The sequence below is a fragment of the Rhinatrema bivittatum genome, chromosome 6 (genome assembly GCF_901001135.1).
Source record: "Rhinatrema bivittatum chromosome 6, aRhiBiv1.1, whole genome shotgun sequence".
NCBI lineage: Eukaryota > Metazoa > Chordata > Amphibia > Gymnophiona > Rhinatrematidae > Rhinatrema > Rhinatrema bivittatum.
The window spans coordinates 274,904,460-274,921,244 of NC_042620.1; the positions used below are offsets into that span (position 1 = coordinate 274,904,460).

Sequence of the window (16,785 nt, forward strand, 5' to 3'; positions counted from 1 at the left end):
CAAATTGGGGCAGCCTGTGGGTAAGCAGACTCTCTCCTCCTGGTTAGCGAACTGCATATCCTTTTGCTATCAGGAAGCAGGCATTCCATTTCAAGACCGTGTTAAAGCACACTCTGTGAGGGCCATGGCGACTTCAGTAGCACACCTACGCTCTGTGCCGCTTCCTGACATTTGCAGGGATGCTACCTGGAGTTCTCTCCATACCTTTACAGCCCATTATTGCTTAGACAAGGCCGGAAGACAAGATTCCATCTTCGGCCAGTCTGTCTTGCGCAACCTTTTCACAACTTGATGTACCAACACCCTTCCGCCTGCCCTTTAGGGTTCAGGATGCCCTCTACCTAATTCCACCCTAGTCCTTGTGCCTATTGCACATCTTGGGTACATTTGGTGCATTTCTCGGACATCCTCAGCTCGGTACTCACCCATATGTGAGGACTACCATCCTGCTTGTCCTGTGAGAAAGCAAATGTTGCTCACCTGTAACAGGTGTTCTCACAGGACAGCAGGATGTTAGTCCTCACGAAACCCTCCCACAGCCCCGCGATATTGGGTTCATTACATTTTCTTATTTTTTTTTTCGGCACTTCCTGTAGCTTTAAACAAGATTGAAGAGGGACCCCTGCTGGCTGCAGGTTTAGTGCCATGCTGGGCATGCTCAGTAGGTGCCAGTCAAAGTTCTAGAAACTTTGACTAAAGTGTTCCGTGATTGGGCTCCATCCTGTGATGTCATCCATTTGTGAGAACTAACATCCTGCTGTCCTGTGAGAACACCTGTTACAGGTGAGCAACATTTGCTTTCTTTCAGGACCTGAGATTGAAGGCTAGGCTGTTCCAATACAGTCAATGTTGCGAGGGGATGATATACAGAAATTATTAAACAGACGGGAACAATTCTGGATTTTCTCTTTGCACACAATGGCCCCTGGGCATTTGAATGATCTCATTGACTGGTATTCTGTGATTTAATCAATCTCGTATACTTGCGTGCACTCACATGTGGTTATTGCATCACTTTCGGTTTTCCTTTAAACCCAGCTTTATTTCTCCATGTTTTTTCAGAGATTTCTAAAGTTTAGAACACGGATGGACTGTCCACGAGTGAACTTTTAACAGAGGAAAAATCCCCCTGAAGCAGACTATTATGAAACATGGTTCCATGTCGGGGCATCAGTTAACATGGAGAATTACAATCTAAGTACTACTTGTGCTTTGATATTGTTCTTTGCTTACTACAATATGTTTGCACAGTAATGATTTCAGTCCTTGAGGATTAAGTGATAAAATCTGTATGGATTATTTTATGTAATCAACAATAAAGAAGCAAAAACCCTCTCCAATTAATATTCAATAAGGAAAAGAAGAGGAAAAAGGATGTAAATCCAATATGTATCATATAAACAAAAAATAATGTAAAACAACTTATATAACAGCAGATGACAATATCATCAATGATTGCCTCAAGATATCTCTCTGCAGCCTCTCGCCACTCAATGGGCCGCAAGCCGTAATCGGTCAATGAAGCAATAAGTTATTTGTAATCATTTACTGTCATCATGCTGTAAAGTTATACCAAATTTTTGTAGAGAGAATTTATTTCAATGATATTTTAATTAATAATATCAAAAATTGTGATAATACACCACTAGAAAATCTCAAAACCCAAGTTCAAAAAATGTTAGATTTCCCACATTTAAACTACCCCAAATCTAAAATACCTAATATCTAATACCCAAACGTCGAAGAAACATATACTTAGCACTTAATTTGATACGGCCCGAAGGGCTCATGCAGTGTAAAACACAGTCATCTCATTTAAAGCTGTCCCGTTTAAAGCTGTCCCGACATGTTTCGATTGCAAAGCAATCTTCAGGAGATCAAAATAAGATCTAAATGTCAAGCAAATGTTCTTCAACTCTTAAAAACAAAATTAAAATTAAAAATATAAATGGTTACATACTCACAAGCAACAAGGAAAAACTTACATCCATATTCAACCAGCCGCACTAATGAAAAATGCAAAACACTTACCCGAGTAGAAAAACTACCTCTCCCTTCACATTCAAAAAATGGCGCCTCAGCGTTTGTATCCAAAAAAGTGAGTCTATGCGCCATTTAAATCAAACGGAACCAGAAACAAAACTGAAACTGACTACAACTCCCATCATACAAAGAACTAAAAGACGGACCAGTCAATCTCACGGTTAAGGCCCCTAGGGGCCACCGTATCAAAATAATGTATCCATTTTTGTTCCTTCCGTAATAAAAAATTATCAAAGTCACCACCCCTATTACTTGGGTTTAGTTTTTCAATTGCCGCAAATTGCAACACTTCAAAAGAATGATTCAACTGTAAACAATGTTGCACTACAGGCGCCTCAACGCGCTGACGTGCAATAGCGCTCCTGTGCTCAATCATCCCTACTTTCAAACTGCGGCTAGTTTTCCCAATATAAAGAAGGGGGCATGGGCACCATAGTCCATTAATTACACCTTTAGACTGACAATTCGTATAAGATCTCAATCTAAACTTTCCATCATTGAAGAATGGTAAATACTCGCCCGAAAACGACTGACTACAGACACTACAATGTTCACAAGGATAATGTCCTATAATTTGATCCTCATCTGCATCACCATGTGATGTTTCATCTACAAAATCAGAATGTACAATGAGATCTCTAAGGTTTTTGCCCTGTTTGAAGGCAAACCTGGGGATTTCATGTAGTTCTGAATGCAAACTCACAACGTGCCAATATTTCTTAATGATATTTTGAACCTTGTAAATTTGAGAAGAAAATGGAAGTACACAAGTAATACGATTCGAAACTTGCTGATTATTTGCAGGAAGAAAGAGTAAATCTCGGTTAACCCACCTCGCACGTTTGTAAGCTTTTTTAAGCAAATGCAAAGGGTAACCTCACTGTTGAAAGTTAGATGTCAAAATTTTTGCTTTCAATTTATAATCACACAAGTTAGAGCATAAACGCCGCAGTCTCAAAAATTGCCCATAGGGCAAATTAGACTTCAAATGATGCGGATGACTACTGTCGTAACGAAGCAAAGTGTTTTTGTCTGTAGGTTTACGATAGATTGAAAAAGAAAAACCCATGGGTTGTAATGAAATTGAAATATCTAAATACGGGACACATGATGTCGAAAAAGTATGAGTGAACTTTAAATGTATGTCACAACCATTAAGCCACGACATAAACATTACAAAATCGTTTTCAGCACCCTCCCAAACAAGTTGTTTTACATTATTTTTGGTTTATATGATACATATTGGATTTACATCCTTTTTCCTCTTCTTTATTGGATTATTTTATGTGCATTTAAAACAAAGATCTCTTAAAAATACCAAAAAAGTGGACCATCTAACTTCAGTATACATTTCTAGTACAAACTGATTAAGTGGTGGTACTATATATATATATAGATATATAGATATATAGATAGATAGATATATAGATAGATCGATCCTGGGAATGCCACACTGAGTGGTTAAAATATAACTTCCTAATAATGCTAGGCTATATTTAGCAGCTTTGTGGGGCAGAATTTTCACCCTGAAAGGTCTAGCTGGCTAACAGATTATATATATTATATAAATATATAAATAAGGAAGTTATGTTTTAACCACTCAGTGTGGCATTCCCAGGATCAGATAAGCAACTTAGCCAGAAAGTGTTAATTTTCAGCACTAGCTAGCTATGCATATTTGTAGGCTGCAGATAATGTGAATGTGACTTCTGTTAAAGCCAGCAGGGATCATTTGTGCTAGAAGTGATGTTTCAGGCCAAATAGGGAGGGAAAACAGTGGTAACACCTTCCAGCTGTAGGAACAGCAATAATTCTCAGACGACTTCTCTCTATCCGATCAAGATCATGTATGTCACATTGGCGTGCTGTCTGGAGTGAAGGGTGTTTAAAGAGAGAAACTTGGGGGAGTGGGGAAACAGTTCCTAACATAAAAAGGTCTAACTGCTGGATGGATCATTTGAAGAATAAGAAGAATTAGAATTCTTTCCTTGCCTCCTACATGAATGTTTGCAGGGGTGGCATTGTTTGTATGTTTCCAGAAAGAAATATTTCCTGACATTGTTCCTAAATCTACTCCTTGGAGCTTCATATCATATTGACCACTGGTTCTGAAAAGGAAGCTGATCTCATACCTTTGAACTCATTTGGTATCTTTCTTTCTTTGATTGATTTATATTCCACTTTTCAGCACTTCAAAGTGAATTACATTCAGATATTGTAGGTATTTCCTTATCCCCAGAGGGCTTACAATTTTAGTGGGTAATTAAAACTGGGTTTTACACGTGTAAGTGGAGTTTGAATATTGCTACACTATATGCCATTGGATTGTCGATAGGTGTTAATGCACTTTAAGCATGTAAATGGACTTTCACACGTAACTCCTTTGAAAATTACCTCCTAAGATTTTACCTCAGGCAATGGAGGCTAAAGTTTTTCGCCCAAGGTCAAAAGGAACTTCAGTTGAACCCTGGGTTGTAGCCTGCTGCTCTAACCACTAGGCTACTCCTCCACTGAGTGGTAATGAGCTTGTGTGTGTAAGTCATGGTAAATTTTAATTCTTTTGCAGGTTCCCGTGCTGCCTGTCCTGCCCCTCTGCAATGTGTTTATTAACATTTACCTCATGATGCAGCTGGAAACTGGAACTTGGGCTCGATTTGGAGTCTGGATGTTTATAGGTAAGTTTTCTTTCTTTTGTCTGCATAAGGTCATTTTGGAACCTGAATTCTGTGGGATGGAAGAGTTGGGTGCATGTTAATGTTGAAGTGAAGTGGTTGCACCTAACTTAGTGAACAACAGAATTTTTTACCAGTTCATGGATGATTGACTCTTTAGCTTCTTGTCACTAAACGGTTTGTGTTGTAACAAGTTCATCTGCCACCCAGCCTGGGATTTAGAAAAATAAGCAAAAATCCCACCATGTTCCCAGTCTTCCTGCTCACTCCCAAGCACTGTACAGTCAGTTATCTTCTATTTTCTGGATGGTATGGTACAGCATTAATAGTACTCTTTTTCTATGGACAAGCAGATCTGAATTCAGCCACACAAGTGGGTGATGTCAGCACGCTCTGATAACATGAAGCATGCTTTGTCACAGCTCAGAAAGACCTAGAAATCTTTCTGAGCATGTGCAGGTATTCATGTGCTGCCACTGCAGCACTAGTCTCCTCCAGTCATTTTTTTCTTCCACTGAAGCAGAAGGATGTTTGTTTTCCCCTGCTGTTTGCTGATTTGCTTTGCTATTTTTATTTTATTTTCTCTCTAATCTTTCTATTTTAGTTTTTTGTGTATCTCCTCAAAAAATAATAGATTACTTTCTTCCCTCATGCCTTTTCCCTCCCCTTTTTTTGTACTAATGTCTGGGAAGAAGCACTTTTAGCTTTGCTCAAACTTCAAGCATAAAATATCCAGCCAGGATTTCCATATTTATCTCCATCGTTTGGACCCCAATTGTAACATGTCAGTATACAGCCTGTGCTTAAATGTCTCCTTGAGTGCTCTCATACAGGGATCTTAAATGAAAATTCCACTGATCCTCCCCATTTAAAGGAAAAGGAAAGGAGATGGTCAGAGAGACCAATGCCTAAAAGGAGAAAGTCATTCTCCTTCATGCCAAAACCATAAATCTTAGTCTTCAGGTTCTGGGTACAAGAAGGAAAAGAAGTCATCCCTGTTGATGCTGAGGATTTTGAAGTTCCTCCACAGGAGTCGCTGTGCCAAGAAGTTGGTGTGCAAGAAATTGGTGCCATTGTCTTATAACACCAATGTCTTGGAGCAGTCAGCATCTAATGTCCTGGCACCAAAGCTTATTGGAATTAAAGCTGTAACTCCTCTCCATGAAAATGCTATATCTAAATCTAAAAGCACTTCTCCCATATTGGTGCCAGAATCGGACTCTTCAATGGTGCTTCCTCCTCCACTGTCTGAGTTCCATCCATTCATCCAAAAGCTATAGTTGGAGTTTGTCCCTATCTAAATGAAAAATATTCCATCCACTACTTCACCTACTTCCCTAATAGAAAGCCCATTTTGAAGAAGTTGTCTGCCCAGTTAGACTCACAATCATACATTCCTCTTTATCAGAAGGTTTAGCTTGAGTACCTCAAAAAATCTCATAGCTCAATCTCCTTAAGGGTTAAACATTCCTCCATGGATCTTCTAATTCACTTTGAAGAGGATTCTCCTTTGTCTTAAGATTCCTATGGTTCTTCCATTCATTTGAGGAATCAATAGGATTGCCATCAGATCTCTCACCAGAATCAGCCATTGCTATAGGAGCCAGAAAACTAACTTGACTGACAGTTTCAGGACTATGGGAAGATGTACATAATAAATTGGCAGATGCTTTGTGTTCGGGGAACAAAGTAAAGGAAACAGTTGACCTTTATAAAATATCACTGGGAGGGAGGCCAAGATAGCAGCATGCTAAAGGTGAAGGCTCACTGCTCTGCCCTTCCTGGTTTTTCTTGTGCTGTTTTTCAGCCTTTACCTGTTTTGATGCCTTCTAAGAGGGAAGGGTAGGTGTGAGAGTTTACCCTCTGGAATCCATCTTCTCTGAGCCAGCAGCATATCACCTCTTTTGCATCCAATCGATTTTGTGCGAAGGAGTCGAGGAGTCTGATGCCGTCCGCAGTGAGGGAGCACTATGGGTATCTACAGCAGAGGCGTCCTTAAGCCCACTTGACCAACGGCGTCCACCGGCACAGGGGCTTTTCTCTCCTACCGGTGCAGCAACACCTAATCTAATGATGACCTCTTTGGTATGACTGCTTTAGAGGGGGCCGATGGGATTTTGGAACTGGCCTCAGAGTACAGTCCTGCAGCCTGCAATGAGTTGGGGTGATTTTCCAGAGTCAATTTGATCTTCTCTGAATGTTCTAGTCTCTGCCGAGGTGGACACAGTTGTGCCGATGTTCTCCACAGATTTGACTCGGACAAACCCTTCTTCAGCAGGCTGTTCTGGAATGGTTAGTTGCCCTGCCATTGTGACCCTGGATTCTCTTTGGGACCTCATGGTGAGTTTGTAAGCTTCCTTACATTTATTTTTTTATTTACAGGTTTTTATATACCATCATTTGGGATTCCATCACAACGGTTTACAATAATAGAGTACAAAAATTAGCCAATTAAATATGTTTAACATAAAATCCTATAAAATAATAAAGATTAACCTATACTAACTGTCAGATTTAAAATAGATCATAAAAGAATATAAAATGCCTGCACCTTAAAGATGGACTCTTTTTCATCCCGACTGGATCAGATTTTGATCTCTTACAATAATCAGTTTGCTATTCTCTCAGAAAATTTCGCAGATGGAATAGACTATTCAAGATATCAAAGGACTTCATTCTTCCTTTGTTAAAGATCGTTATGTTTTACCTAGAAGGATTATCAATTAGAAAATCAATCTAGGCATTTGAACCTGCATTTCCTGAATTTCCTAAGGTTATTGGGGACATACTGGACGTTATCTTTAAAAAAAAATATATATATCTTTCTGAGGTTTTGACATTTCCAACTGATAGACCTCCGTCAATAAGTAAAATGTTTTTTCTTCCTTCCATTTCTTCTCAAAATAATCAAGTAGCTTCTAATTTGACTGTTTTCCTTGAGATCTCCTCTGATATTCTTGACTATGCCATGTTGTTGCTTACTTTATTAACTTCACAGGATTTGAGTTTAGGTATGCGCAATTACTTTTGTAATTTTTCATCCTTATTTTATGGTCAGTCTGTTCGGGTATTTCCAGGTATAGCATGTGTAACTCAGGAGAGGAGAAGAGCATTTTTGTCTTTTAGGCAAGAAGCTATTTCTCTTGGTTGTTTCTTTTTCCTTGAATATCCCTGTAAATGTCATATCAAGTATAATAATGATTTCTATATATATAAATATATATATTTTTCCTAGCGTGTAGAAGATGGACTCAAAACAAATGGTTATAGTGTGCTCGTGCTAGCAGTTGGAGACGGATCTGACGTCAGCACGGGTACATATACCCCCACAGGAAGTAAAGCAATTCAGTAATTTCTGTCTCCAAAGCAGTTTGGAGCTACCTCACGCTCGCTGAGCGTGTTTCCAAATTCTAACGACTAACTTCATAGAAGAAACCTACTGAAGACGAGCCCCGCACTCCTGTGGTGATACCAGGCGGTCACTCACCCAGTTGAGTTTCCCGAGCTGACTTCCGTGGTCCCTCGGAGGTAGGAGCCTCGGTCCGGTGGCCGGTTCGCGGCAGGGACCCAGCCCCCGAGTGGGAAGGGCTGGGTCCCTTGGGTGGCCCCCAAGCGGTTCGGGCGCGGCCTAGAGGCAGCCTCGGTCCCGGCGTGGACTTGGCCCCCGAGCGGTTCGGGCGCGGCCTAGAGGCAGCGGGTGCACTTCTTTAAGCGCGGCGGTGAAGGTATTCCCCTATCCCCCCGCAGCCGGAGACCGCCCGGGTCGCAGCCGGGAAGCACCGAAGACAAGGTAAGGCGTACATCTTTACTTGGTCTCCGAGGAAGTGTGGACTAACTGGGCCTGCCTACGAGGCCGCCATTTTTCCTTGCCTACTTCTCTTTTCTAATTAAGCACTTTTGCTTGCTAAACGCACGTTGTTCGCGCATGTTGTTAGCGCACGCGATAGGCGCATGTTGTTAGCGCACACTACTAGGATACGCACAAATATGCTAAGACGCCCGTTATAGGCGCACATTTATGAGACGCCCGTTATAGGCGCACATTTATGAGATGCCCGTTATAGGCGCACATTTGTGAGACGCCCGTTTATAGGCGCACATTTATAAGACGCACGTTTATAAGACGCCCGTTCTAGGCGCATGCTGTTAAGCACACAGCGTTGGGCGACGCCGCATTTCAAGCGAATGGAGCATAAGAATGCCCAGGCATCCGCAGAGCCGGCACCTCCAGAATCAGGCATGAACGCTCTAAGCCTCTGCTCAGCATGCAACCTCAGAGCCACACAGAACGAGGAAGCAGACTCCCTATGTGCCCAATGTGGGGAAACCATGGGAGTCCCAGGACAAGACCGGTCCCAGCCCAGCGGTTCTTCAGGGACCACACCGGACTTCGCAGGCTGCGGCGAGCAGCCAGGGAACCCGAGAGACCTGGTGTCCCGGCGGCCAGATCCGGCTTCGCTTTCCTGGGTGGATTTATTTAAGGGGATTCACGCCTTTCTCCAGATGCAGTCTGCTCCTCGAATGGGTCCTCCCGTTCCGGCTGATCCGGTCCTTGGACCCTCAAGACCTAGGCGCAGCCACTCACCACCCGACAGCCCCGCTTATGGGGATTCGGATTATTCCCAGGTAAGCGAGGAGTCATCCGAGGAGGGTGTCCTTCCCTCAGAGATAGAATCATATCGGACCATGAGACACTTCTTTCTGAAATAAGAGCTGCCAGGCCTGGTCTCACAATGCTTATCGGAGCTGGCCATTCCGGGCCAGGACCCCCCAGGGGTCCCTATACAGAACCCTCTGCTAGAGGGCCTGCGCCAAAGGGCTCACCACTTTCCCCTCCTACAAGCAGCACAGCAGCTAATCGAGCTGGAATGGAAGGCACCGGAGGCCTCATTCAAAGGGGGTCGGGCCTTGTCTGGCATGTACCCTCTAGATCCGACATCCAAGGAACTGCTGGTGTGCCCCAGGGTAGACGCCATAATTAACGCAATTGTGAAACGCACCACCATTCCGGTGGAGGGGGGAGCGGCCCTCAAGGATACGCATGACAGACACATGGACACCATTCTGAAACAAGCCTTTGAGGTAGCAGCCATGTCCCTTCGAATCGCGACTTGCTGCACCGTGGTGACGCGCTCCTGTTTATCACAGGCCAGAAACAACACCCCGGGAGAAGACATGGAATCAGCTCTCGCATTTCTCACTGACACAGCCTCCGACCTCGTCCGTACGGCAGCCAAGGGAGTGTCCTCCTCAGTGGCAGCCAGGAGACAGCTTTGGCTACGCAATTGGGCGACCGACTCGTCCTCCAAGACACGACTCACAAGAATGCCCTTTAAGGGTTCCCTATTGTTCGGCAGCGACCTCAAGAACTGGGCTACTAAATGGGGTGCCTCTCCATTACCCCGTCTACCAGAAGACAGGTCAAGGAGGAGCCAGCGTTCTGTTTCTAGACCATCCAGAGGTAGAAACTCGCAGCGCTTCAACCCCTACAGGACTCGCTATCAAGCACCTCGTTCTCAGGCCAGAAACAAGCCCTTTCGGGCTAAGTACACCAAGAAGAGAACGGCCCGGGTTCTGGCCCCGGCCGTAACCCACAATGACAATCAGCCAACCCATCAGAGGGTAGCAGCCATAGGGGGCAAGCTAACCCTCTTCTACCGCAGGTGGGTCGAGATCACTTCGGACCAGTGGGTCCTCGCCATCATCCGGGAAGGATATTACCTGGATTTTCTTCGGCTTCCACCGGACAAGTTTGTGGAATCTCCTTGCTCACCGATGAAGAAGGCGGCATTAGAAGTGACCTTACAGAGGCTCCTGGCCCTAAGAGCCATAATCCCAGTATCTGCAGAAGAGATAAATTCTGGGCATTATTCCATTTATTTCATAGTACCCAAGAAGAAGGGCACTTTTAGGCCTGTCCTGGACCTCAAGTCAGTCAATCGACACCTACAGGTCCCCAGCTTTCGCATGGAAACTCTGCGGTCTGTCAAGACTTCAGTACAGCCAGGGGAATTTCTCACCTCCCTAGATCTGTCGGAAGCCTACTTGCATATCCCAATCCATTGGGATCCCCAAGTCTATTTACGCTTCAAAGTCCTGAATCAGCACTTCCAGTTCCGAGCTTTACCCTTCGGGTTAGCCAAGGCGCCGCAGATCTTTACCAAGGTCATAGTAGTAGTGGCAGCGGCACTCAGGAAGGAAGGAATCCTCGTCCATCCCTACCTGGATGATTGGCTGATCAGGGCAAAGTCGCTGGAGGAGAGCCACCGGGCAACCAACAGAGTTATAGCTCTTCTGGAAAGCCTAGGATGGGTAGTCAACATAAACAAGAGCTCCTTACAGCCGTCCCAGTCACTGGAATACCTTGGAGTCCAATTCAACACCCAAGAAGACAAGGTCAGCCTGACCTCCAAGAGAAAGTCAAAACTCCGGAGTCATCTGCAGGTCCTGCTGAACGCCAGCCGGCCCACAGCTCGGGATTATCTACAAGTCCTCGGCCTCATGGCATCCACTCTGGAGGTGGTGCCATGGGCGCGGGCTCATATGAGACCATTGCAACGCGCCCTTCTATCTCGATGGAGTCCACGATCACAGGACTACACCATACACCTGCCTCTACCAGCCAGAGTGTGGAATCAACTACGCTGGTGGTTACAGCCCGGCCACATGAGCCGGGGGTTACGAATGTCCTCCCCAACCTGGATTCTGCTCACCACAGATGCCAGCCTGAACGGATGGGGGGCACACTGCGAGGAGCTCACCACCCAAGGGCGGTGGACCAGAGGAGAGTCAAGGTGGAATATCAACAGACTAGAGGCTCGGGCAGTCAGGCTAGCGTGCATGCGATTTGCCCACAGAGCAAATTCGCAACAGAGCGGTCAGAGTGATGTCAGACAACGCCACCACGGTGGCATACATCAATCGACAGGGCGGAACCAGAAGCCAACAAGTGTCCCTAGAAATAACTCCCCTGATGATTTGGGCAGAAGCAAATCTTCAGGACATCTCCGCCGTCCACATTGCCGAGAAGGACAACACTGCGGCAGACTTCCTCAGCAGAGAAAGCCTAAACCCGGGGGAGTGGCAGCTGTCACCCACAGTTTTTCAGATAATTGTGGATCGATGGGGGACGCCAGCCATGGACCTATTGAGCATTGGACCTGTCTGCTAAGTTCCCAGATATTTCAGCCGCAGGCGGGATCCTCGAGCTCAGGGGATCGATGCCCTGGTACAACCATGGCCTCAGGGGATCCTGCTATATGCCTTTTCTCCGTGGCCCCTGCTGGGCGCCATTGTACACAGGATTCAGCGACACAGAGGCCTAGTTCTTCTAGTGGCCCCGGACTGGCCAAGAAGGCCCTGGTACGCAGACATGAGAAGACTACTGGCAGGGAATCCTCTACGCCTGCCTCCACACAGGGACCTGCTGCAGCAAGGTCCCATCCTCCACGAGGATCCAGCTCAATTCTCTCTTACGGTCTGGCCATTGAGAGGGCTAGATTGAAGAAAAGAGGATACTCGGAGCCGGTAATAGATACACTCCTCCGAGCACGCAAATTCTCCACATCACTAACATATATCAGGGTTTGGAGAGTTTTTGAAGCCTGGTGCGACTCTCACGGCACCAATTCACATGCCGCTCAGATTCCTCTCATCTTGGACTTCCTACAAGATGGACTTCAGAAGGGTCTGTCCCTCAGCTCCATCAAGGTACAGGTAGCAGCGCTGTCTTGCTACGGTCCCAGGCGTGATGGCAACTTCATTGCCAAACACCCAGGCGTTTCATGTTTCCTGAAAGGAGTCAAACACATTCGCCCGCCACTGAAGTGGCCAGTGCCCTTGTGGAACCTCAACCTAGTATTGGAATTTCTAGCGGGATCAGCCTTCAGGCCCCTTCGAGGCCTGTCTCTCAGTTTGTTAACCTTGAAGATGGTGTTCTTGCTGGCCGTATGTTCAGCACGCCGCATCTCAGAGCTACAAGCACTGTCCTGCCGTGATCCATTTCTCAGAATCACTCCAGAGGCTATCCATCTTCGCACGGTTCCTTTCTTTTTACCCAAAGTGGTTTCACACTTTCACCTCAACCAAACCATATTCTTACCTACCACGGAAGGTTTGAAGAAATCGGAAGAAGGTCGAATACTACGTCATCTCGACATCGGCAGACTGCTATCCAGATACCTGGAACTGTCAGAAGCAGTACGAAAGACGGACCACCTGTTCGTCCTGCACAGCGGGAAGAAGCAAGGGGAAGCGGCCTCACGGCCGACCATCGCCCGCTGGATTGAAGAAGTTATCAAGGCAGCCTACTTAGAGGCGGGTAAACCACCGCCTCTACAGGTCACGGCTCATTCTACCAGAGCACAATCAGCCTCTTGGGCAGAAGCTAAGCTGCTGTCGCCTGCAGAGATATGTAAAGCGGCGACGTGGTCCTCCCTCCATACCTTCTCCAGATTCTACCGTCTGGATGTCCAGGCCAGGGAGGACACAGCATTTGCGAGGGCAATCCTACACGGTCCTCGGGCAGCCTCCCGCCCAGTCCGGGAGTAGCTTTTGTACATCCCATTTGTTTTGAGTCCATCTGCTACACGCTAGGAAATGTTGAGATTACTTACCTGATAATCTCCTTTTCCTTAGTGTATGCAGAGATTACTTACCTGATAATCTCCTTTTCCTTAGTGTATCCCCGGTATACATGGGGATTCGCCGACTCACGGTAAGACATGTTTTCCTATATAGGGCATCCACCCTGCCGGGTGTCGACGCCTTCCGGCTGAGTACACTGGCAGTCTCCAGCTACCATCAATTGGTCAGGGTAATCCTGTTGATGAATCGATCGGTCAGTTACACATATATCCATAAAAGTTTTTGCAAGGAAGATTACTGATTTGCTACACTTCCTGTGGGTGTATATGTACCCGTGCTGACGTCAGATCAGTCTCCAACTGCTAGCACGAGCACACAATACCCATTTGTTTTGAGTCCATCTGCATACACTAAGGAAAAGGAGATTATCAGGTAAGTAATCTCAACATTAATTCTAGTGTCTGTCCCTCACTCCCACCCACCGCTAGCTCATCCTTTGATTTATAGGCAAGAGACACTTTCACATTAAAAATCAATTAAGCTGTTCACAAGATTTCCCCAACCCTTAAAAGTTTAGTTATCCCCTTGCATGTCACTACCAGATTAATAGTGTATATACTAATAAAGTTAAAGGACTCTAATCTACGTATTCCTACCCCCTTAGCAATCAAAATTTAACAAGAACTCAAAATTAAGATGAAGACGAAAATCTAGCAATTAGAGGGGGGGGGGGGGGGGGCTTTTCAGCCTTTTGTATCAAGTGTTACATATATGATTTTTTTACCCACTGGTGAGAGGTTGAATATATATACCCAGTGCAAAAAGCTCCTGGCTTTCAGAGAAAGAGTCTGATCTCTGGAGGCTACAGTGGTAGCCCTGGAGGAGCAGAGGCAGACAGGTATATAGAGGAGACCTTCAGGGATATAGTAGCCAAGTCCCAAATTTAGTCTGGCAGCCTTGTTGCTGCAGTGCAGGAGGAAGGTCTTCTGGTGGGAGAGCATCACTCTGGTGTAGCAGGAAGTAATACTATAGCAAGGACCTGCTGTCCAGGTGATGTATTGTCCTCTCGCATCAAGAACGAGTCCCCCAGAACTACTATCCAGGAAGGAAGGGTAGATCGGCTGTCATAGCTAATTGTTCGATTATTAGGAATGTAGATAGCTGGATGCCTGGTGGACATGAGAATTGCCTCATAATTTGCCTGCCTGGTGCAATGGTGGCGGATCTCACGCATCACCTTGATAACATTTTAGACAGTACTGGGGAGGAACCAGCTGTCGTGGTACATGTGGGCACCAACAACATAAGAAAAGGCGGGAGGTAGGTTCTGGAACCCAAATTTAGGCTCTTAGGTAGATAGCCGACATCCGGAATCTCCAGGGTAGCATTCTCTGAAATTCTCCCTGTTCCAGCCACAGGTCCCCAGAGGCTGACTGAGCTCCAATGTGCAGAAGAAATGATAGTGCGGGGAAGAGGGATTCAGTTTTGTAAGGAACTGGGTAACCTTTTGGGTAGGGGGAGTCTCTTCTGAAAGGACGGGCTCCACCTTAACCAAGGTGGAACCAGGCTTTTGGCACTAACCTTTTCAAAGGACAGAGAGCAGCTTTTAAACTAGAACAAGGGGAAAAGCCGACAGTTGGTTCGGAGGAAGGTATCCCCAAAGGATACTAATGAAACAGGAGATTTAGGGCATCCTAATAGAGAGGTTCCAATAAAAGTAAAAATAGTCCATGTGCCTATAAGTAAAGAATTTAAACTTAAACTCAAATCATACAAAGCTGAGATAAACCTGCCCAATGAGGTTGCAATACTAAAATCTCCACTTCTAAATATTGGTTTGATCTATAGCCTACCAGGAACACTCCAAAAAGACTGCTCACCTCTAATCAAAATCTTCACTAAAATGTTTCCAGCTCCAGAATCAACTGTAATCGTAGAAGCTTTAACCTACATGTAGACTGCATACCTAAATCTACAGTATGTGAAATCTTTCTAGATACTATGGAAGTCATGGGTTGGTCACAACTTGTTTCCAATCCCACCCATAAAGCAGGACATATCCTTGACCTAATTTTCGCCAATCACAATAACTGCGTAATCAGTTCTCATAAAACATTGCCCTGGTCTGATCACCAGTTAATAAAGATAGAAATAACTCTCCCTACCACACAACAAACAAACTCATAACAATCAATCCTTTACTTACAAGAAAAAAAGATATAACCTGAAACAATCAAAGAAACTATTAAAAATAAAATAACTGAGTTTGATCATGATAATGCCACCTCATCTTTTGACTCCTGGGATAAAATCATCAATGAAATAGCAGAAATCTTGGTACAGCAAAGAACTAAGACACACTAAACAGACCCTGAAAAAAATCTGAAAAGCAATGGAGGAAATGCCAATCTGCAGAATCCCTAGAAAAATACAAATCCCTATTAACGAAATACAATGAACAAATCAATAAAGCAAAAAAAAAAAAATAATACTATACAAAACAGATTCATGGTGTAATATTTAATTTAAAACTACTCTTTGAAACAATGAAAAACCTAATCAAAGACCCATCCTCCTCAATCTCAAATAACTACGAGTTTACAAAGAACTCATGCAATGAAAAAGCTAATTCATTGTTGAACAAAATCAATACTCAAATCACAATTCTCCCACTGCTTACTAACAAAAGAACATGAAGAAAAATTTGGTCAAGTAAAATAGAACTCATTCGACCCAGTATCTAAACTTGAAGTAAACCAAATCATGACGAAAATGAAGCCCGCTACCCACCCACTAGACCCTGCCCTTGCAAGTACAGTGAAAAAATGTAAATAGCGTAATAATCCCGGTATTTACAATCATAATTTTAAAGGAACTGCACTGGCTACCTATCGCCTTCCGATCTCAATACAAAACCTTGACCATTCTTCACTGCTCACTACACAAATTCAACCACACCTGGCTCGAAGAAATGCCTCGCTTCCGCATATCGAACCGCCCCACAAGAAGTGCCCATGCTGGCACCCTACACGCCCCTTCCCTCAAGTCCGCGCACCTGTCCCTCACCAGAGAAAGGGCTATCTCCATAGCTGGTACCTCCCTCTGGAACTCCCTCCCCGCCCCCCTCCGAATAGAGCCGTCTCTCTCCAAATTCAAAAAAGGAGTCAAAACTTGGCTGTTCAAGCAAGCCTACCCCGATACAAACATAATGTAGACCTTTAGCCTAAACAGTTCTCGTTATTGACCTTCCACAGCCAGCCCCCCCCCCCTTCGCACCTTCCACCTCCAGTGCCTCCCTACCTCATCTTTTTCCCTTATTCTCTGGTACGCTACCTTCCCCTTCCCTGAATCCTGTTTGGTACTCCCTCGACCCACGAATTCTTAGTTAAGATAACATTGTATTGACTGTATATAGTTCTTTCCCCCTACATCTCTGCCCCCTTTTGCTCACCTAGCCCTCAAATATCTGTTTTATAATGCCTCC

General features: G+C 44.8%; 1 protein-coding gene across 6 annotated transcripts in view; it reads left to right on the forward strand.

Annotated features, from left to right (window-relative positions):
- Positions 1-16,785, forward strand: part of SLC7A3 (solute carrier family 7 member 3) — a 221,230-nt gene that overhangs the window by 193,026 nt on the left and 11,419 nt on the right. For 5 of the 6 annotated variants that reach the window (XM_029607239.1, XM_029607243.1, XM_029607241.1 and 2 more), the window contains one exon: positions 4,610-4,718. In XM_029607239.1, the coding sequence (XP_029463099.1) occupies positions 4,610-4,718 (109 nt within the window). Of the gene's footprint in view, positions 1-4,609; positions 4,719-16,785 lie in introns of those variants that run through there. The other variant, XM_029607244.1, reaches the window with a different exon arrangement.